Source organism: Dreissena polymorpha, chromosome 2 (assembly GCF_020536995.1).
Source record: "Dreissena polymorpha isolate Duluth1 chromosome 2, UMN_Dpol_1.0, whole genome shotgun sequence".
NCBI lineage: Eukaryota > Metazoa > Mollusca > Bivalvia > Myida > Dreissenidae > Dreissena > Dreissena polymorpha.
The window spans coordinates 42,249,966-42,274,737 of record NC_068356.1 but is presented as its reverse complement, the minus strand read 5'-3'; the positions used below and the strand labels follow the sequence as shown (position 1 = coordinate 42,274,737).

Sequence of the window (24,772 nt, the reverse complement as noted above, 5' to 3'; positions counted from 1 at the left end):
AACATCATTCTGAATAAACAAAACAAAGCTTTAACGATGGAATCAACCCATATCAGAGAAAGTTAAGTTACAGGTTGAGATTTTTTTAGCAGGAAAGGGTAGAACCTTTAAAGCTCTGTCAGGGCATTCACTAACAAGATGAGCTGTTTCATTGAAGAAACAATTTAAGAGTATGTTATTTTGATTATCTGATAAACATAAGTTTCATTCACATCATAAGTCCAGTATTAGTAAATAATGTACTGGCATGTTCAACGATTGTTTAACGTTGTCATGAAGCACGACGTAGTTGTTATGAGCTGCCCGAATGCAATCTCGTGTTTGCTCGTAAATGTACGGATATCGTCGCGAGAAACGCACATGGAATTTATAGTGACACAACATAAAAATGAGCATTTTGTATCTCGTAAAGTCTATGTTGCTACAAGGAACATGGGTTTACTTTATTTAACGATTTTGAGTATTCATGTTGCTTTAAAAGAACATTAAGTATTAAACTTCTCTGCAGACCCCCAGAGATGCGGTAACTTCGTATATACGGGTATATAGGGGTGTGCCAAAAATATGGGGTGTGTTTTTCGACTCAAGTTATAGATATGGGTATTGTTTTGAGCATCTAAGTATAGACATGGGTATTGAAATTGAAATTTGCTTGTATATACATGCATATAGATTTGAAAGTATCAGTATCAAAATGTTTAAAAATGCTAAATCGAAATCTTGATTTTGTAAATAAAGCTATGCTTTTTGTATGATACATATAAGAAATTTACAAATAAACATATAATAACAAATTCAATAAGTATACTGTTTTGATATGATAGAGATAACATTTGTAGAATGAAATGTGCCCACTTTATCAAATTATAGTATTGGGGCCAGTTTATCAAAATTCTTGTATTCTTGGAAACTTAACTCGCTCTTATTAGATTATGAAGTTTTCATATACTGTTTGGATTGGCGGAATAGATTAAAAATGTAGATAGCATACGCGGAGTTTGTTTTCAATAATGAATTTATGGTGGTTGGTTATGAATAATTCAAATACTCGTTTAGAACAGTCTAAGAGGATTCATTTGTTATATAAAACGCTTTATCACTTCAAACGAAACACTTCCAAGATAATTGATGACTTATTTATAATTAATAAATTAAAATTTCCATGCTCTCATAAGTGAAATCTGATGTATGATAAATAAATTATACTTTTTCAACAAAACACATCTGAATGTACGTGCAGTAATAGTGATTATCGTACAAATATCAGATCTTCCACGCTCCAACGTATCTGGTACTCGAAATAAGCTGTAAAAGTTTTTTTTCCTAACATACGTACATGTGTTGCGAACGTTAAATGGTTTTAGTTTAATTAGTTTCAGCCATTAGATATATATCACTATTATGTACGGGTTTATTCCATTAAAGTGAACAAAATGTTACTGTACTAATTGTTGACAAAACCTACGGCACCACGTGCCAATAACCATTATTAATTGCTAGGTGTCCGGCTACCTATTCACCCTGTATTACATTTTATCTATTTTAAAATATTTTTTAGTATACGTATACTAATTTACATCATACGAGATGAAATATGGTTCAAGTACACCCAGATAAGGATAAATGTTAATATACGATCTTGCATGAGTGGTCGTTTTGTATTGAATTTATTTAAACGAGTCATCTAAATAAATATAAAATGAGGCTTGCCGAGTTTTTATCTTTATTTAGATGACGAGTTAAATAAAGTCAATACAAAATGACCACGACTCTAACATTCTATTTATAACATGACCAACAAATTTTCTTTTTATTGTATGGTCTTTTCACTGTTTATTCACAATGTAAAAGAGTTTAACTGAAGAAATTCGCTGGAAGAATGACGTCATTTCACAAAAATGACGTAATTTCACAGTTATACAACTAGTGTAATAACACGCGTGTAATAAACAAAATTGAGCATTACGTTATTTCACTCTTGGAGCGTAGGTCATGTTATAAAAATATGTTATTGAATGCAGCATCAACACGCTCAACACACATGGTGCCTTCGGTTGGCGTCTTCAACTGGGTGCTGGTGAGCCGTTTGGATTCTTAAAATCATTATTAGGAGTTTTAAAGAAACGGAGACCCTTCTAAACAAATCAAGTTCAATTTGCTCAAGGTCAATATCCCAGTGAGGTTGGATTATACGGGTGGATTGAAGGCGGTCATAATCAACACATTTTCATCCGTTTGATGTAGCAAAGTAAGACAAAGTAATAGGTATCCATGCGATATTGAAAGCGATATCAGTTTTCGACGAAACGGAAACGCGTTATAACATGTCAAGTGTGGAAAAATTTAATTACCTGAAGTGCAAATTAGGTCAAAGTCAAAGTGAGGATGGGTGACATGATTAGATATGGAATGAGCATGATCAAACGTTTGCAAGTATAAAATTGTGTAGCAAGAATTGTATTTGCTATATAAAATCTCCTTAACTTTTCACGCAGTAACTAGGTAAAGACGAACGGTCGAAAGGAAAGCTATATACCTCTTGAATCAAACTGTCTGATCTTATAATGCAGCCATTACATACAATAATGAAAGAAATCTGAGAAATATCGTTTATCTTCATCAAATATTATAATATTCAGGCATAACCAGTCTATGTCGGCAGTCAAAACACGGGTATCGTATTACGTATTGCACATACACAGGAATGTTAGATGAAACCTTCATTGACATTGGTATAGACATATAAATCATTGACGCAGAAATATAACAATGGGCACTGCAACAAATGAGAATTATCATCACTAAGACTTCCACAATAAATACCATTCGTTTATGTAATGTTATCAAACATCAATGAAGACAACGACGTGGTATAAGACAATACGTAAAAACATAATAATACATTACAACAGTTCGACGGAAATCTTTCGTTTTTATTGCTTTCGAGTTGCAGGTTATCTACATCGTTTAAGATGGTACATGTACATTGCCTTCTATCGAACCGTATTCAGATGCGAAATACACCACCAAATTGCATGCAAATTGTAATGTAAAATATACTCATGGGGACTATAAAATAAACTTGAAATGTTGAATCATTACCAGGGCTCTTTCCCGAATGCAGCCATCACAGACATCGCTGCTTTTAATTGAACGCTATAACTTAATAACACGGAAATAATTGATGTGGGCGGACGAAATGATATTAACTGAAAGAAAAAAGCAACCTCAGACCGTCGATATTATGATATATCTCAAGAGATCAACAGAAATAAAGATGTGTATCTGAATTACCAGTACGCTCGTAGTGTATAACAGCAGTCAATCCTAAAGCCATTTAACTTAATGGTGTAATACTGATTCACTACCATAACAAAATGTCGGTGAGATGGTCGTCAGAATAGTTTTTGGTTCCATGTATATGTTCTCTTCCCACCTGTTAGAACAAAAGCACTGCAAAAAGATCAAATGAAAAATAAAAATCACATGATCAATTACATAATTATATGCTCTGCAAATATAGTTTGACCTTGATTCCTGGCAATTTCCTTCAAGTCATATTAACTAAGCTATCGGTAATAGACTTGCACGAGCAGTTGTCAACCAAATAAGCTGCACATCACTTGTTATACTATGAAAAGTGTTGCCTCTTAACAGGACGAACAGTCTTGGTCCTGTGTAGGCTTGTTTGTGGGTGGGACTAAGTATATATGTGAAAACTGTTAACATACAATTATTTGTGTTCTTTAATATGCATTATTTATCTTTGATTATACAACTAAACAACGCGGCGATGACATGTTTGCCATTGCTTTCCTTAGCGACGTACGTGTACGCTGCGTATTAAAACACAGTAAGAAGTGAGCCATGTATTTTACCGTCATTTAAGCCTTAACACAGGCAAACATATTTTATGAGACATACTGATTCCCTAAACGACTTGCATGTCAAAACATTTCTGATTTACAAAGAGTTTCTATCGCTGTGTTACCATCAGGGTGAGAAAACTATATACAATTATTAAATCATTATTGGCGCAAAGATATATGACACATACATTCACAATACCCCCACACAACCATGTAAAAACCACACAATCCATTTCTAGAAATGAGAAAATATGAATTTGATGAACATGTTTGTGTGGTTATTATGCATGAATTTCGTATCTTTGTTGTGATATAAAATTGATGGACATAAAAAGCCAAATACTAAAACTTCTTATTTTATTGAACTTCAAGACAAGTAATTTATGACGTTGAAATTGCACTTATGTAAACATATCAGTTGATACAGATCACCATTTCGAATTAAACGTATAAAATAATACAGAAACCGAACCATATCAGACAAAGCTCCGAGGACATGCTAGTCTACTTTTCTGGTTAGTCTACAATTGTATTCGTCCTCAATACGTTTGCAAGCTCAAGAAATATTGCGGCTGAAACATATGCATTAGATCCACGACTAGCTTTACTCAGCACATATGATAAGATCAGTGTTGCTGCATCAGGCGCATATACAACAAGTCTCATTGACAATAGCAGCTACAGCAACCTGGCAAGGTCTTACATTAAGTTGCCGAGTGGGTCAGCAATTGCATCTGATAAGTGTTACTTGCGTAGAAACATACAAACTGGATGTGTACATTCACAAAGGAAGTTTTTGACAACACAATGTCGGCTTTCAAACTGATTATTGCATTGAATAATGCATGACTTTATACATTATTGAATTTGGACACACATTTTTTGTTTCAGTTGGCTATGTAAAGACGTTGTATAACTGCCAACTATTTGCACCATATTTCAGATTCGAGACGTAAGCATAATTTTCCTTAAGCCCGGCTTATAATCGCAAATAAAGTTTCAGTTGTTTTGAAGGCATTTTTTTTATATTTACAATTTCCTTGATCGAAAGTTTATTTAAAGACAGGACAACAGACAACGCAATGTTGTTTATTGCGACCGACCAGCATTCGATCTTATGTATTGTGAATTATTTTTGAATTTGTGTATACATTTTGTGTTGTTGCTTTTTCATTGACAACTTCATTAGATACAAAATAACTTATCAAGAAACCTCCATGCTATGTTTACATATTATTTTATCCAGGGAATTATCTTCTTACAATAAACATATACTTTTTCAATGAATTGTACAGCAGTACATTATTTGTACCATTCATTTTATACACGACCAAGATATAAAGCGCAGAGAAGAACACAATACTATTGTGTGTATTATTGCGCAGAACTCCCGTAATGACATGATGAATTTAACTGATAACATCACTTGCTTTGATTGGCTGATTAATTTTTCATCCGTTGTTTTATTGTCGGCATCGATTTTGAATTCAGAGGAAACCACGAGACTATAAGGGTCGCGTCGAGCTACCATGCCCGAAATAAAGTCACGCAAGGTGTCGCGGTCCCAGTAGCGAACATTATGACTGCTCATCATACAAAATGATGCAGATAAATACCTGGTGCTACATCGCTTGGATATTTCCTCATGCCTATTTTCAGTTTATTAAGCGGAGAGGTCAGGATTGTATACATTATTATTAAGTTTTCAACACTTAATGCAAGGCTTTTTTGAATGTCTAACTTATCTTGTATTTTATATAATAATTTATATAGTTTAAAAAAGGTTGTCTGAACTAAAAATTAACTTTAGCAGAACAGAACAAATATTTTATTCGCATTTTACAGCTCATCGCTATCAATATAACAGTCAAACATTAAATTGAGCAACCTAGCAATAACTACACTAACTAAATAAAATCAATTCATACATGCAAACTTAAATGTTCATTCATGTATAACGTAATAAGTGCAATATGTAAAGTGAAACATGAAGAATCCGCAAGAAACTTGACAGTATCAGCGGCAAACGTCTAAATGTACGTGCAGTACGATACATTCACGAGGTTATATCGGATCTTCCTTTTCTATTATGTATTGATGTTTAGCGCATTATATTTAAATGGGCATACATGTTTTTTTCTCATGAGCTACGCGTTAATTATGTAACAATGAAGTGAATTCTAATATTCGAGATTTTCCGCAAACACCGAAAGTAATTATAACCAATTTACGTATTGAGAAAGGTTTTTTATTACGTTTTCGACCATACTTTTTAACAGCCACTATCTTTTTGTTTTATGCAAATTATCCCGCTACTTAACAAAATGATAATCCGTGGAGTAATTATTTCAATAATTTAATTAACGAACTAAGCGTTTACATATCGTATTAATATTAAAATGCATAGGCGTTTAATTTGTGAAGTTTTTTCGTCGCTGAATTTCAAAACACTAGTGGAACACAGCGTTTCTAGGATGTCTTTAGTCATGTACATATCGGGTTCAAAAGTTCAAAGTATCGCGTGTTCGATTGTGCCGCCTTGGACAGATTCAAACGTTCAAAGACTTGCGAGTAAGAACCTCTTTTATTAGTCTATCAGCCAGATGGGTTGGGGTGTACCACTCAGGGGAGAAAAACAACACCTATCTTACTTGATTGTATACTCAATATAAAGTAACAAAATGTGTGATAACAATCTCAGTTGGGCAGCTATAAGTTATTATTGAGCTGTCTCTATGGCAACCGTCAGGCTTTGACTAAATAGCTAGTTTAGCTAGTATAATTCTCAAATATTTCTTCAAAATTGGTGCTAGAAAATAAGAGTGTTGTTTAAATGAAGATTATGATTATTACCTATTATGATCTGCAATTAAATATGCACATTAATACATTTGCATATCTATGAATATTAATGAGATTGCAAGAAAAGTTCCCTAAAAACTAGCGAGCCTCCAAAATAGTAGGGTCAATATATGAAAAAAGGGTAGAAGCTTCTTTAAAACATATCAAAAGTTTATCACAATCGGACCTCCGGAAAGTTTTTTTTCAAGATGGCCGCCAAGATGGTCGCCAATACATATTAATTACCACAACTATGTAACTATACAATCAAATTTGATGAATTTGGTGTCTATTCCTAAGTTTCAAGGGGCATAGAACACATAAAGATCATCAGACATTGTTTAAGTGTACAATAGTACTAAAAATCCAACATTGCGTCGAAAATGGCCGCCAAGACGGCCGCCAAAACATATTATTTCTCATAACTATGTAAATATTCACTCAAAATTGATTATTTTGGTGGATATGCATAGGTTTCAAAGGGCAAAGAACACATTAGGATTATCCGACATTGTTTAAGTTTACTATATTACACACAAATCCAACATGGCGTCCAAAATGTTGCCAAGATGGCCACCAAAACCTATTAATGATCATAACTATGTAACTATCCACTCAGATTAGATGATTTTGTTGTCTATACCGAGGTTTCGAGGGGTAAATAACACATTTCGATTGTTAGTCATAGTTTAAGTTTATTATGTTACACAGAAATCTCACATGGCGTCCAATGACACAATACGACGAACCGCAAGTCGATTACTTTTGACGTGATGCTTGTTATGTGAAACGCCATAGTTTGGACCTGTCGCAATTTCTGGATTTTGACAAGAGGATCGATATTTTTCAGCTTTAGGCAACACTGAATTGGCCGGGAATGATGCGTATCTTGCATCAGAAAAGACAGTACCCTGAGCTGTTGTCAGTCAAATTCTTGCCTATGATTAATATGTACAAATGTACATATGGGGACAAAGCGTGCATTCTGTCAACATAAGCCTTAGTTTGCAACCTTGCCACAACCTTCACACCATTGTAACGTTTGACCAACCCTTGATTTGGAAAGCTGCCGAAATCATCATTGATGCGCCACAAAGAAGTTGACAATTTTGTTCAGAATTTGGGATGTTTCATAAACGTATGAACTTGCGGCGGGGGGGGGGGGGGGGCAAAGGATCCCTCATGGAAGAAACCGTTCTCAAAACAGGCTGTCTATTGAGAAATGCAATTGTGCACATTGTGACACGAAAAGCTGTCCAGAGGGCTTCACGGGACCATCTTATTGTTGAAAAGTTCTTACACAGCCAGCTTTCAGCAGAAATGACCAAGGAAGATGCAGACATTCAGATGCTGCTGGATCATGCCAAGGATTTGTACTTTTGAGGGGAAAAACGACGCTAGCAGATATGTTATGCGATTTTGATCAAACTCGAGAGGGCAACAGAGGAGTAGACATATGTAATTGTCCAGACCTCAAAGACAAGCTTAGTATGGCTGAATTATTAGCTAATGATTAACAATTCAAGGGTGTTGATTAAAGCATATCGTACTGGGTGTTGGTTGATGCATTAGGCAGTGCCCAAATTGCTATACATCTTTGCTGCTGCTAGATACATTACCTGCAATCTGCGTATTACTACATATATCTGCAGCAAATAAGCAACCTAGAGGAAACGCACCCGGACTTTTATCGAAAGTTCGGTATTGGTTTTCACGTTGTTTGTAGGAGCCATCAGTGCTAGGCTGGGCTAGGACTTGATCTTGTTATTGAGCAAACATTGATGATATTTTTATAGAGCACATGTGGTCTAACTCGCGGCAGAGGAATGACTGCAGAAATGCCAACCCCTTGGATCCTAACTGCAACATCCGAGCAAAACAGTGCGATGCAGGATTTCACAGACCTGACCTATACTAAAAGTCCACAACACAAAGACTCAACTGAAGCGTGCATCAAAATGGATTCTTCTGATCTAAAGACAATGCAGACACAGATTACAACCTGATCACGATACACAGCTGACCCTACTCTCAGAAACATGGTCAATAAGATAGTGGCTTAATCACATTTCAATTTTAATGCAATTGAGGCGGTTGGGAAAACGATCATAAGAGATACCATAGGAAAGTCGGTCTTTGCTTATAAATTCACGAGAAATACAGAGCCAATTTCTTTGGGATAGCTTGGCTGTTAAGATTGCTTCTGACAGTGCTTTTGATCCTGCTCTTCTGTTCCAGCGTTTCCTGGTGGAGTCAAAATATGGAGATCCTTCCCTTGCAGTCGTATTGTCTTATGAACTGAGCTCCCATCCTGTTGCCTTCTTTGAAGCCAAGAACATACTTTGTACAGCAGATAAGCCTCAGATCGCTCAGGAAATTTGAGAGTATGCTGTAGAAAAATCATGTGAGGCTGTGATGAACTGTATTCATGAAACAGATGCATGATGGTGGCACTTTGCTGCATCGTTAACCATGGAGAAGAGCGACTCATATAACGCAATAGCCGAGTCTTACGTAGATTCAGTGAAAGGCATTACGGACAAGCGACAGTGGGGTTCGATGGCTACGAAGACGGTGATTATAACAAAGTCAAAACGCACCGGAAACGTGAATCATATTTTGAGTTTCAGCAAAGAAACAGAATTCTCATGTAAAAAAGGAAGACTTTTTGTCTCGTGACAGAAACAAGGCCGGCATGATTGCTCTGATCAGCACAAGTCTGACTAAAATGGGATGCTATGTTGTTCTGTCTTCAGGGGATGCAGACGTTCAAATTGTTAAATACAGTATAGCGATCCCGTCTTAGCACCACAACGTTGGTGGGCTAGGATACAGATTTGCTCATCTTGATCCTGCATTACTCCAAAAGGAACAATAAGACCATCTACTTCCACTTGTATGTAAATAATTAGTCAAAGGAACTCAAAGTGTATAATACTAACCTTTTGAAAGAACTCAAGCTTATTCAGGCTGTAATTAATCTTCAATGATTTTCAGCAACGGTAAAAATTCAAGTCTACATAAGTTAGTAAAACCTGATCCTATCATGACGTCATGTGCTTGTTCGTTCTCTCTTCCAAATGTCGTAAATTTGATTTTACGATGATTTAATTCCTTAGTGATAACCTCAATTCGATTTAAGTGTTTCTTGTCTCCTAAACTATGGCATTTTACATAACAATCATAACGTTTGAGTAACAAGTTATGGACTTGTGGTCCTTCGAATTGTGTTGATGGCCATTTTGGACGCCGTGTTGGATTTCTGTGTAACATAATTAGCTTACATTTTGTCTGATAATATAAATGTGATATTAATGTTTTGTTTGCTCTCTGAAACCTGGGTATATACACCAAATTCGTAAAATTTGAGTGGATACTTACATAGTTATATTTTATAATCATAAATATGTTTTGGCGGCCATCTTGGCGGTCATTTTGGATGCTGTGTTGGATTTGTGTGTTATATAATAAACTTAAACAATGTCGGATGATCTTAATGGATTCTTTGCCCCATTAAACCTATGTATCTTCACCAAAATAGTCAAATTTGAGTGGATAGTAACATAGTTATGATCATTTTATAGGTTTGGGCGACTATCTTTGCGGCCATCTTGACGGCCATTTAGGACGCCATGTTAAATTTCTGTGTAACATAATTGTCTTTGTCTGATGATATTAATGTGTTCTTTGACCCCTGAAACCTGGGTATAGACAACAAAATCATCAAATTAAAGTTGATATATACATAGTTATGATCATAAAAAGGTATTGGCGGCCATCTTGGCGGCCATTTTCGACGCCATGTTGAATTTGTGTGTACTAAATTAAACTTTACAGTGTGTACTAAATTAAACTTAACAATTTATGATGATCATTATGTGTAATTTGCCCCTTGAAATCTAGGTATAAACACCAAATTCATCAAATTTGATTGGATAGTTACATAGTTATGATCATTAATAGGTCTCGGCGGCCATCTTGGCTCATCTTGAAAAAAAAACTTTCCGGAGGTCAGATTGTGGTACACTTTTAATATGCTTTTAAGGACCTTCTACCGTACCAGGATCAGTTACAATACGTTTTGTTGCATTTTTTGGGGGGTCAAAGTGTATATTGACCCTACTTCGGTTTATTTCTCCCAGACAATTTATGAAAATTAAGCTGATTGAGGCCCAATCTTCAAAGGAGAAAAAAATACCAAAAGCTGCCAGTACCAGACTGTTATCAACCATTTTCATATGCTACTGGCATGCATCTTCCAAGATATATAGGTGTAGTTTTGCCCCCCTTACTGGTACACCCCACCTCAATTTTGGGTACTTGGCTGAAGGACTATACATGTCAGTTATTGTATAAATATTAACAACAGAATACTGAAAACTGAGACTATAAAAGCACGAATGATTTTTCGGCCTTTGCTGATCGACATACAAATTGCTTGTTTGTATCAGGTTGCATGAAAAGTTGGAATCCCTGTTTTTAAATATATATGTGAAAAAAAACTGATGTTGAGCGTTCGATTGAAACCAGTATTCAATGCAAGCATGAAATCATATTGTGAATATAATAACACGCGATTGGTAGATAAAATTTATTAAATACATGTAAAACATATCAATGGAAAAATCGGTGACAAGGTAACAATGTATACAATTGGACAAATGCTTAAAATAGACATACGTGGTACATACAAAAATATAATTAAAAGATATAATTGGCTTATGTTAATAAATGATGAATGCTTAAATAGGACTTAATGGATATATCTGAAGAAATAAACGTCCAAAATATGTATTACATGTCTTCATGTTTAACTCTATTGCCAACAGCAACAAGGATTGTTTATGGACAACTCACAGGCTAATCTAAAAACTCGACGTGAACTATAGCTCATTTAAATTGGTTTTAAAATTCAATACTAATTGATTATCTCTGCATTTAATTAAGTAACACCACACGTTGCACCAACTAAATTAAAATGATGAAAAGATGTCAAAGTCAACAATTTGTTTTTTTTTATATTTAACCAGGGCACATCTACCGAATAACTAGACCAAACGATATAAGAAGAGATAATTAAATTATGTACATATAATTACATACAGAACATATATAATAATGGATACACTATTCTTCTATTTATAATCTGGAAGAATATCAAAGAATATACTATTAAGAATGCATAATTATTCATGAAAATATCAACCATTTAGAAAATACTTTTATGACTTTTTACATAACGTTATTTAACAATACATTGCTTGTATATGGACTATGTTTTAATTACATTAACTAATTAAACACATTGTCTGCAATTTTTATGAAAAAAATCGCGGGTTAGTCACAAGGTGTTACTATGCAATAGTATTGGCAAAATTACATGTGTTTGTTTAACATTCTTTTACCTATCAAATCAAAACATTATCAAGGTTGAAAAACTTTAAAAAAAATGTACATGTATCAAACACAAATGAAATGATGACATCAACAAGAAAAAGAAAACTGTTAAGATAAAATGTAAGCACAATATTTACATACATTAAAAAACAACTAAAACGCATGTGCAATAAACATTAAGCATTGAGCACATTAGGATGTCATCGCTGAGAAGCGTGTTTTAAAACAGCATCAACATGAAATTAATCAGAACATATTTGTCTGACGGAACATATCCCACAATGTCCTACACGTGGTGTATTACAGTCTGGAGCATACCAGTAGAAAGCAAACACGATTAATAACCCGTAGGATGACAATACGAACTGACTAACCAAACGTGCAATAAGAACTTTGCGCAGAGCATATGTATTACAATTATATATCGTTTTTATTTCCACAAGAATTCCTCAGTAGCTATTCGGAAATTGCAAATTAAATTTACTTTGTTATAGCGGGTCCTTACGTATTAAATGCCAATATTGTATTTTCTCAACACATGCATGTAAAAGACATACGCTCAATAAAAATGCATTACTAATCTGTTAATTGTACCATTTATCAAATGGTTTCACTTGAATAAAACGTTAATAAACGTCATTACGACCAAGTTAGAGCTATCGCTGAACAAATTCACTATAATGTCACTGATCTTTTAGTATTTTTTTATTCTAAACTTGTGCGCTAGTGTATTATTTACCAGTTTTTAATCTTTTTTGTCTGAAAGATCGTACATACCAGCTATAAAGCAGTCTTCATAAATGTTTTAAAAAGAAGAACTTATATATTTAAGAAATAATGTCCAGCTAAGTTTGGGTTATTGCGTGATAACAAGCATCGGGGGTTATAACCGCAATAATCAACGCTTTGCTAAAAAATATTTTGATTCAATCACGAGTTTATACATAATAAATAATATATTAATAATCTGTTATATATCAGATATTTTTCATTATAATAAACAAGCCGCTCTTTTAATGCCAAAATACAAACACAAATGAGTTTTCGTGACTTCCTTACACAAAAACAAATTTAATAGGACGGCGTATTCAAAAACAATTCGATGAAATGTAAGGTGTTTTGTAAGATATAGTATGCTTATAAATGCACTGCCAGATGAGCTAGATTATAAAATGTTGATGAAATAATTTACAAAAATTGTTTTAGACACGTGTTTTCATTGCGATGCATAATGGAAAAATTTAGTTTTTCAAGCGTTTGCAATATCGTGCCTTCAGGCACGTTTATAACACTCAATTTCTGGAATTTCTGGAACAGCTTTCACAAAATTAGGCTCTATCAATCGTTTTTTATAATATTCCCAACACTGTTTTCATGCTGTGTCTCCAGAAAAATGTCGCGGGTAGATTTATATGAAAGAAAAAAGAAGTGCATATTTCAAGTTCATGTTTATCATGAGGAGTTCAAGATGATACTCATGCAATAAAAACGTACAAAGATTATTAAAGTAGACAAAAGTTTAACAAATGAATGCGTGCGGATAATGATACTGTTACAAAGTATGAAGCGTTGGCATTATTCATTTACGGATCCGTATTTCAACGACATTGTTAAGTATGGACATTGAATCATGTTCAGTATACATACTTGTCTCATGCTTACTTGAAGTTATTTTTCAATTACCATACGACCTGAACGCAGGTGTACATCCGTCTTCAACATCAAAATTAGCACAGAGACATATCGAATGTCTTGCCATTTGTATTCAACGTTTAACAGAGTTTAGACGAAATAACAATTGCTTGGACAAAAGTACACTATAATGAAATACAAACGAATGATTTCAGGAATTATCGCCTCAACTGAACCGGCTCATCCACCGCCAAATCATCTTCAGAGTCCGCCATCTTGGCTTTGCGTTTGTGTGAGGTAAACAAGAACACGAGCCCCGCACACACATAGAACACGAAGACGATCCACGAGAGCGCGAATGAATATCCATACTCGTGGTTGGCTGACGTCGGGAAACGCTCGGGTAAGTGCTCGTGGGCGTATTCAGTCGTGCGGATGAACCCTTCATTCATCACCACGATGCAGGCCGCTGCAAAACAGACAAAAGATTGAGAATCTGTCAGTTTGTTTGGTAAACAGTTCAAATTTGATACAAGTCGTTAATATTGCTCCCTAGGCGGTTTACACTTACACACGAACTTGGCAGATATTATGAATGTCGATTCTCTACTAAACAATTAAATGTCATAATTTATTATAAAAATACTTATTATTCAAAAATTAACATCGATTAATTATCAGATTTAATACATAATTTACTTTCAGATAATTCTGAAATTCGTTCAACGAAAGTAGCGCAGGTTATTTCATAAAAAGTTTCCCACGCTATGTTCATGGGGAAAACATCTGCGGTTTGCAGATAACATATTGCTTGTGTTTTCGTTGCGACAATCATGATTAATCACGATACGTTGTTTACAGTGTTTACATAAATGGCTTTTAGTTGTGTATATCTCTTGCATCTGGGGGCAAAATATCAGCTGTTTACTGTCAATGGTTCGTAAGGAAAATACAGCTTTATATAAATGCTGAAGTGTGTACTGCCTACGGTTGTTTCATGCCCCCGAAGGAGGTCATATAATGATCGGACCGTCCGTCCGACTGTCCGTCCGTCTGTCCGTCCGTCTGTCCGTCCGTCTGTCCGTCACTCTTTGCGTTTAGGTTTCAAAAAATGCTCATAACTTCTATGTCGCTTCAGATAGCAATTTCATATTTGGCATGGATGTGTATATTGACAAGGCCTTTCCATACGTACACAAATTTAGACCCCTGTGACCTTGACCTTGAACTTAGGGTCCGCGTTTAGGTTTCGAAATCTGCGTTTAGGTTTCGAAAAAAGCTCATAACTTCTATCAAGCGTTTATAGGGGGCATAAGTCATCCTATGGTGACAGCTCTTGTTTTGTCTTGGAAAGCTTTTCTAATGAGTTTTGCAATGCTACAGGTCTAGAAAAAATCTTCTCGATAACCGAATCCCTTTATGTTTTTTGTGTCAGCCAATTTTAATATGTTCGCAGTACTGTCGCAAAAAGCACACACTGTTAAATTATTCATTGGACCTGTGATTATAAAATTCGGAAAACAATTAAGGTCATCTTTTAAGTTTGTGCAAGTGTAAAACAACTGAAAACAAAGTAGTGCATAAAAGCATGCGATCAATAGTTGCAATTCTAAATGTTAAAATACTGAAGCAAATTTAATTCCAGTTTAAGCGTGTTTGAGGACGTGGTTTACCTGGTCGAAGCCTTTTATGTTTGGTCAATTTAGAGTGACACATTTAATGCAAAGCTAACAAGTTTATGATAATATAACAACAGATGCCGTATTCTACACAGAATTGTATTTTGTCGACAAAATACACTTATCAGATCACAGATATACTGAGTTCACCTGAAACGGCTTTTGAACACAGCAATTACCTTGGACGGATCAGCTGTCGGTTAGAGTCTTATTCATACACAGCAATTATCATGGTCAAAGAAGAAAAGAAGCCAAACGAATCACCTGTCATTACTAGTCTAATGGGAGAATTGTTCCATCTCTTAATATGCTACAAGATATAATACAAAGGTCGAACACTAATGGTTCAGTCATTCGTCCATATGGACAATTAAAACTTAAAAGCATTACCCAAGTACTTTGAAATACTGGTTGTTATCAACATCAGATCTTACGTTCCTGCCTCAGCATCACAAAACGATAATCGTCGAACCTAGTTCACTCCAATAAATTTCGAATGGTGTGTCAATTATCTTACAGTGGAGAAGCTAAATGGCTCACCTGTCATCAGATAGATGAGGGCCGTGAGACGTTTGATGGTGTATCGGGGTCTGCGGATGGTGTACACGGCGAACAGATGAACCAGGAACATGAGCAGAATAGTGATGATGCTGAACGCGCACCCGGTCCGCATGTAGTCTGAAAAAAGAACATTGGAGCCTTGCTCTGTGACAAGTAGGCTTTATGCATGTGCGTAACGTATCGTCCAAGACTAGCCAGTGCAGTTCTCACGGGCACATCAGGAACGATACCATTTATTAGTTTATGGTACGTTGGGTTTGAAGGAAGTCCCTTCTTAACGAAAATTCAGTTTAGGCGGAAACTGTCGTTCCTTTTTAGACTGCGCGGATCGCACAGGCTTATCTAGGGCGACACTTAAGCTATTAAGCCCGTTTTCTCAGAGCGAGGCTCGTATCAATTTTTTATTCGCGGGGGTTGCGGTAAGAGTCATTGTGAAAAAGTGTGCTGTTATAAATCATATAACCGAATATCCTTATATTAAAATTTCAAACGAGCAATGTCTCTGTGTGAGTTAAAATAAAGGTTGACAATGCCTTAACCACCCTTTTTAAAAGACATAACATTAAAATCATTAGTCATTTAGAACATTGTTCTTTTAATATTAATAAAACAAAACATTAATATTTATGTTCGTCTGTTTGTTCATAAAATATGCATGCACTAGCTTTAACTATCCATATGATAAATTCGTAGACAAACGATCGTCGACCGGTTAATATAATGGATAAACAGTGTATTTGACAAAAATAGCAAACTATTGTAGATTGTGTTTAAATTGGGCTGATTTTTTTACTGTAATGGATCTAGCAAATGCATAAACGTGTTTATCGTAATCTAGATCACTAGATCATGAATCAGAGAATGAAGAAGAGGTTTCAAGCAAAAAATATATATTATATATTATGGAACATTATAATATTGATTGGCGATGATTGCTTATGGTAAAATCATAGCTTTTGGACATTTTTATTGTGCTGTATTGCAATTGGCAAACACTATCTATTTTAATCGTTTTTCATTGCACTAAACCCGGTCGTAATTAATAAACAAGAGGGCCTGAAAGGCCCAAAGTCGCTCACCTGAGATAACAAGATATTATTGGGAAAAGTCTTCTGACCAAGTTTCATGAAGATCGGAAAATAAATGTGGCCTCTAGAGTGTTAACAAGGTTTTAATATAGCCATATAAGGAAAAATGCCCCGACCCCTGGCAGACATGTTTCTCAACCAACCGACGTCATTTTTTAACCCTTCCAAGATATTATCGGGATGAATCTTCTGACCAAGTTTCATCAAGATCGGACAGTAAATGTGACCTCTAGAGTGTTAACAAGATTTTACTAAAGCCATATAGGGAAAAATGCCCCGCCCTTGCAAGCCATGTTTTTCAAGCAAACATAATTATTTTCGAACTCACCCAAGATATTATTGAGGCCAATCTTCTGACCAAATTTCATGAAGATTGGACAATACATGTGGCCTCTAGAGTGTTAACAATGTTTTACTAAAGCCACATAAAACCATATAAGGAAAAATGCCCCGCCCCTGGTGGCCATGTTTTTAAAGCAACCAACACCATTTTCGAACTCATCCAGGATATCATTGGGACAAATCTTCTGACCAAGTTTCATGATGATCGGAAAATAAATGTGACATCTAGAGTGTTAACAAGGTAAACTATAGCCATATAAGGAAAAATGACCCGCCCCCGTGGCGGCCATGTTTTTCAACCAACCGGCATCATTTTTGAACCCGTCAAAGAAATGATAAGGATGAATCTTCTTACCGATTTTCATGAAGATCGGACTATTAATGTGGCCTCTAGAGTATTAACAAGATAGCCATATATAGCAATATAAGGACAAATGTCCCGCCCATTGGCAGACATGTTTTTAAAGCAAACGTAACCATTTTCGACCTAATCCAAGATACAGTGCCCCAGATAAGCTGCGTATCTGCGTCTTTCACCCTATTAAAATGTTTAAAAACACAAAGATATACAATATCATGCGTATTGAAAACGCAACCAATTTGACTTTTACGCAAATTCCTAAAATTCGATGCGTACGATACAATAGCTTCAATCGAAAATTCTTCGCTCATTTTCGGTATATCCTCTTTGCAATTATTATCGTAATGTGATGTCGAATTTATTCAGCAAGCGTCTTCTTGAAGGAGCAGGAAACATTCAAAGTTATTCAAACGCTCTGCGGACTAGATTTTATAGTGAATTACAGCATCTGACCAAATTATTTACGACAAACATGCGTTTTCAATCTGATTTAATCCGTCGCTCATTGTACATGTATTTGTAAAGCGTCTGTCCTTTCAGTTTCTATAACGATACAAAATAATAATGTCTAAGAGAGGCCGAAAGACGTCCGCGATTGTTGCGCCAAAATATTAATCGATTGCAAACTTTTTTAACAAAGAAAGCAAGTGCAATTAAGTGACAAATCATTCGTGTTATCGAATTTTTAAGTTTAAAGGTTATATTATGGACAGTTTCAAGAATTAAAGATGTTATGAAACATCAGTTTATTAAAATTAATTATAATAGTTTACAGTTTTATTGAATCAATACAAGTTAGCTTCAATAAAAGTAATCTGAATCAGAATGGATACGTTGAAGTGACCAAGATTGGCTTTTATTAAACGGGCAAAGCAGCAATGATTTTAAGGTATGAATTTTTATAACTCATTTCACCCTATTTCAAGACCAAAATCACCCTATTTTTTAAAATCAATGGGTAAAAACCCTATTTCCCAAATAATTATCTGGGGCACTGAAGATATCAATAAGACAAATCTTCTGACCATATTTCATGAAGATTGGTCAATAAATGTGGCCTCTAGAGTGTTAATAAAGTTTTACTATATATATTTTTTCTATAGCCATATAAGGAAAAATGCCCCGCCCCTTGGCAGCCATGTTTTTCAAGCAAAGGTTACCATTTTCGAAGTCATCCAAGATATCACTGGGACAAATCTTTTGACCAAGTTTCATGAAGATTAGACAATAAATGTGGCCTCTAGAGTGTTAACAATTTTACTATAGTCATATATAGCCATATAAGGAAAAATGCACCGCCCCTTAGCAGCCATGTTTTTCAAGCAAAGGTTACCATTTTTAAACTCATCCAAGATATCATTGCGATAAATCTTCTGAGCAAGTTTCATGAAGATCGGAAAATAAATGTGGCCTCTAGAATGTTAACAAGGTTTTACTATAGCCATATAAGGAAAAATGTCACGCCCCCTGGCGGCCATGTTTTTCAACCAACTGGCATCATTTTCGAACTCGTCCAAGATATTATTGTAATGAATCTTCTGACGAAGTTTCATGAAGATCAGGCAATAAATGTGGCCTCTAGAGTGTTAACAAGATTTTACTATGGCCATATATAGCCATATAAGGAAAAATGCCCCGCCCCTTGGCAGCCATGTTTTTCAAGCAAACGTAACCATTTTCGAACTCATCCAAGATATCATTGGGACCAATCATCTGACCAAATTTCATGAAGATTGGAAATAAATGTGGCCACTAGAAAGGTAACAATGCAAATGTTAACGGCGCACGACGCACGAAGGACGACTGACGACGCACGACGGACAAAAAGCGATCACAAAAGCTCACTATGAGCACGTTGTGCTCAGATGAGCTAAAATTAGTTATGAAAATGCTTTGCATTTAATTCATTTCATTTCAATTAATTGATACGCAAACATATACTATTTACAATAGAATATGCACAAACTAACACTCAATTGCATCACTGGTCTACTTACCTAATATCTGTTTGTCCATGGTTTTGTCGTAAATTATTTCTTTTTTCGAAGGAAAGAAGTTGTGAAAGTCGCATCTCTCTTCTGTAAAGAAATAAAACCAAACTTACATAAACATATACACTCAAATAAGCAAATTAAAATATTATAATAATTTCAGGGTTCGACACTAACGGTGGTCCGTTGACCCGGGGTCAATAAAAAAAAAAAAGGGAGGACCAGTGAAACTAGAAATTTGGTTGATCCGTCGGACCAGGTAAAAATCCTGGCCGCCTGAGTGGCCGGCTTATTGTGAAATACTGGTTGAAAGCCGTTTTCATCAATAAAACAACTTTATATGTTCATAATAAACCGATAATTTCATCATTATTTTATGGGCCGACTCGAGACCGGGATGAAAAATAGCAACATATTGGAAATTCCAATTTTTCTAGACGCCCGGATGACGAAAACCTGTTGTCGGATCAAAAAATCGATTTGCATTCCGCAAATGTCTCTGGACTTCGCCGTGATCGATACACAAATTAACAAAAAAATCGAAGCGTTTGGATTGAGAAATTAACAAAATGGTATTTATTATTTTGAAAAAGCAGCAATAATCAGCATTTTACGATCTTAGTACCATCAGAATATACTTTGTTTACCGTGCGAATTTACACTGGAGAGCGCCGAATGTTTTGATATTGCCGGAGAATAAACGTGCGTATTTTCAAGATAACAAGTTTTCACGATGTGGAATTTCATTCCGGGGGTGGTTGAACCTGTTACCTCTGCCTAAATAAAAACCCTAAAACTAATGAACAGAAGCTTGAAGTACAGCAAATATGAAAAGGACGAGAGATAGTTCAGTAGATAGTATAGTTTTCTTTTTATAAATGCACAATACATTGTGGATAGTCCGGAAAGTTAATTGAAATTTAGGTAAAATAACATAGATATTGTCGGACCACTTAAAATCTTGGAGGACCAGTAATTTCTGAAAGCTGGTGGTCCTTTGGGTCAGTAGGTAAAAAAAGTTAGTGTCAAGCCCTGAATTTATTGATGCCATTTCAGTATACGTAGCTGTTTGCAGTATACTATTAAATATTTTGGGTTAACAACTGGATGCCATAAACATTTGAAAATTAGGTCTCCGGTTTTAAACAGAGGACACTGACAATACTTTAAACTACTATACCTGGCATCAAATTTACTATTCTACTACACTTTGTCTGTACATTCATTAATAATAATTGCAGCGTTTTTAAAGTAACAAACGCATGTGCTTCACAACGTTAAGGTGGAATGTGCTTACATCTTTCACCAATTAACATAATATGACAAAATTATTAAACGTTAATATTCAAATTAAAAACCCATATCGAACAAAACTTTCGGCATTTCCTGTAAATTCTTGTCTTAATGCATCATACAACTGTGCATTCCACGCCTATTTTTGTCGGAACACTCTTCAGTTGATGCTGTTCGTCTGTTCGCAAACCAATTACAGAGTTAGAAGATGCAAATACACACTTGTATTTAATGAGGATTATTTGAATTAAAGGTTCAAATACATGAGGGTTATACAATGATGTATGTCTTTTTAATGTACATGTCAATCCATGCAATTTCGTCCAATGCATTTAATTTCAAAAGAACGGATGTTTTCATTTTAAGTATGGTAAATAAAGTGTGTTGACTTACAGCCATATTATATAGGTCATTTAAAAAGGTACACTGTAATGGTGGTCATTTTTTAAACTAGAGCCGACTTTGCATCGCAAAATCAGAATACGTGCAGCCGTCGGAATAAAAGTGAATGACCAACTTTCAGTTCGATTCTAAATGGACTGTGGTATCACGAGACTTTGTTGCTGTGGCCTAACGTTCTTGGAAATAGCATTCGACATGCATAAGAACGAACGGTGCGTATTTCAAAAGATAACATGGAATTTATTGAGCAGCTTTTCATTTTATTGGATTAGTAGAAAGTTATAACTTTAATAACCGGTTTTAGAGAACATCGGGCCTGAAAGGCCCAAAGTCGCTCACCTGACAAAAACGAAATGACCTGTTCTTCAACAACAATGTGACTAAACTATTTTTATTCTTTCCAAACATTCATCATTTATACTTAAGCAAATAATGCAAACAATACACACAATTCATACAGAAATACAGTTAATAAACTTTCAAAAGTTAATCATAGTTAAAACAATGTTGCGAAAACAATTATACACTTTCATGTCTAAACTTGGTCAACAGTTTGTGTTCAGTATTAGGCAAATGCCTGTATAAAGAACTGGGATAAACAAACACCCGTGATCCCTTTAATTGAATTCACTCACAAACTTCACTTTCACTAAACAAATAATTAAGAACTCTCTTTAATTGTATTATTCACTTAAGTCTAATGTAACACACTTACAGAAAACAAACAGTTTAAATCCATTTCTGTGGCTTTGATTAATCACTTATAACTTGCGTTAATCACAAAACACTAAGTCACTTTAATTAAAAGACTAGCTAAGATTTGTAATTTAATAAATTCACTATGTTCACTCATCACTTATTAAAAACACTAACTTGTTGTTGCATAAATTCACTAAGTCCTGTTCTTTATTAAATCACTAACTCTATATTTTCACTTAGAGAGAACAAATACTATGTCACTTATCACTAAGTTAATAATTGCACTTAGTCAAAAAAGCTCAACTAACTCCACTAACTTAACATTCCCAGTTAGTGAAACACAGTTAATCATTCATTCAAATTTTTCATTGAGAGAAAAATAAGACTAAGTCACTTTTACTAGGTGAAATTTCAACTTAGAACGTTAAACTCACCTCCATGATAAAACTAACAGTTGCTATAATAAACAGGTCTGGCAGGTAAGTAATTCACTAACCCCAATCTTTGAATTAGTGGACTTAATCTTTCAACTTAGAGCCATGGGGTCTAAAATAAGGGTTTCACTAATGTACCCAGATGTTTCGGTTGAATATTTCTTATGGGAAAGGCTAACAATATACCAGTTCCCTGATTCTGAAGTGTAGCTGGCATAATAACCTAGGTAAACATCCAATCAAATGAGAGCACTGCTATTCTTAGCAACCAAGTAAAGATAAGCACTGGTCAGAAGAGATGCCGCACTGACCACTGATGTAAACTATCTGCATCCACACTTACAGAGAGTTTAAAGCATTTATTTCATTTCTTAAGAATTATTATACAATGAAAATATACCTGATCTATCATTAATGAATTTATAAGTTATTAACTATCATTAATGAATTGACAAGTCATTAAAAATGGTAATTTAAAGAATTATTATTGTAAGAAAAAAAGTAAACAATTTCAAGGCAGGCGTTACAGAACAGAACAGAACAGAATAGTTTATTTTTTACTTTAGCATGTGAAGCTCATCGTCATTAACATACATGTAAATAACAGCATGCGTTGAAGTACACACAAAAACACAAAAACACACATCATTTTAAAGAATAAATAATCTAAATAAACACGAAATAAACATATTTCGTGAACATATTACGTGAGAACGGTACATGGATGGGTTTAATACACAGTGGTCACACAATGTTATGCATACAGGTCTACAAATATAGGTTTAATTACATATTTCTGACCTTATTTTTTATAAAAATGTATTTCTATTTAACACTACATATATATGACATTTTCTCTTATTTTAAAGCATGTTAAACAAAGCTAGCTTTCTTAATACAATTTTGTTTGAGCTATTAAGTAGTTTAATAAACTTGAATATATTTGGCCGGATTTTATATTTCGGAATTAATGCATTCCTAACATCATTATAATAAGGACATTTAAGAACAAAGTGAAATTCATCCTCGATGTAATTTAGGTTACATAATATACATTTGCGTTGATCTCTGTCAATATTCTGGTGTCTGCCCGTTTCTATGGATAATTTGTGAGAGGACAAACGTAATTTTGCAATAATGTTCCTTTGTTTTTTGTTGTCAACAAGATATGATGATTTTCAAAAACCGGTTTGAGTTCCTTATATAGGATCATTGAGCTACACGACGTCACACTGACATCCCAGTTGGTAATATACTGGTCTCGTAATCTGTTTTTGAATAACGGTATTAAGTGATCATTGTTAACAGATTCGGGGAATAGCCATACATCGGTGAAACCGGTTTGGTTAAGAATGTCCCGTATTTTCGATGACCAATTGTTAGCATTATTTTAACGTTCAATTTCTAATCTTTGTAAAACTACTACTTGTTTAAGAATACAATTTCCCTGTTTCACAGTATGTAATTTCAAAAAATATTTAACCATCCTGACATATCTGTCGATATGCAAGAGAAATCGACCAACTTCGGTATATAGCGATAGTGAATTTGTTGACATTTTTACGTTCAATAGTCTTTTACAAAATTTACGGTGAACGCGTTCAATATTTTCCGCTTTGATGGATCCCCAAACTTCGCAGTTATAGTTTAAAATGGATAATACATATGCGTCAAATAAAATACATATAAAGAAAATTGCCCCACCCCCTGGCGGCCATGTTTTTCCACTGATCACGACCATTTTCAAACTCGTTCGAGACATTCACATAACTAATGTTTTGACAAAATTTCATGATGATTATGCAAAAAATGTCACTTCTAGAGTGTTCACAAGCTTTTTTTGTATATACATATAAGGAAAAAGACCCCCCAGGCGGCCATGTTTTTTACCGATCCAAACAGTTGTCGAAATCAACTGTTGTATCCAGAAAACAAATTTTCTGACTAAATTTCATGAAGATTGGGCAAAAAATGTGTCTTCTAGACTGTTTACATGTTTTCAATATATACATATAGACCAAACTGCCCCTGTCCCTGATGGCCATGTTTTTCCACCCATCATGACCATTTTCGAACTCGTACGAGATATCTTTAAAATCAAGGTTGAAAAAAAAAATGTGATGATGAGGCAAAAATGTGACTTCTAGAGTGTTCACAAGATATTTTAACTATATAAATATAAG

At 34.8% G+C, this 24,772-nt stretch overlaps 1 protein-coding gene across 1 annotated transcript in view; it reads right to left on the bottom strand.

Moving 5' to 3' along the window:
• Nucleotides 1-11,287: 11,287 nt before the first annotated feature.
• Nucleotides 11,288-24,772, bottom strand: part of LOC127866780 (epithelial membrane protein 2-like) — a 51,219-nt gene continuing 37,734 nt past the window's right edge. The window contains exons 2-4 of the mRNA XM_052407586.1: nt 19,768-19,848; nt 15,959-16,096; nt 11,288-14,208 (exon numbers count right to left, since the gene is read on the bottom strand). Of these exons, the coding sequence (XP_052263546.1) occupies nt 13,958-14,208; nt 15,959-16,096; nt 19,768-19,848 (470 nt within the window). The 3' untranslated portion in view covers nt 11,288-13,957. The remainder of the gene's footprint in view (nt 14,209-15,958; nt 16,097-19,767; nt 19,849-24,772) is intronic.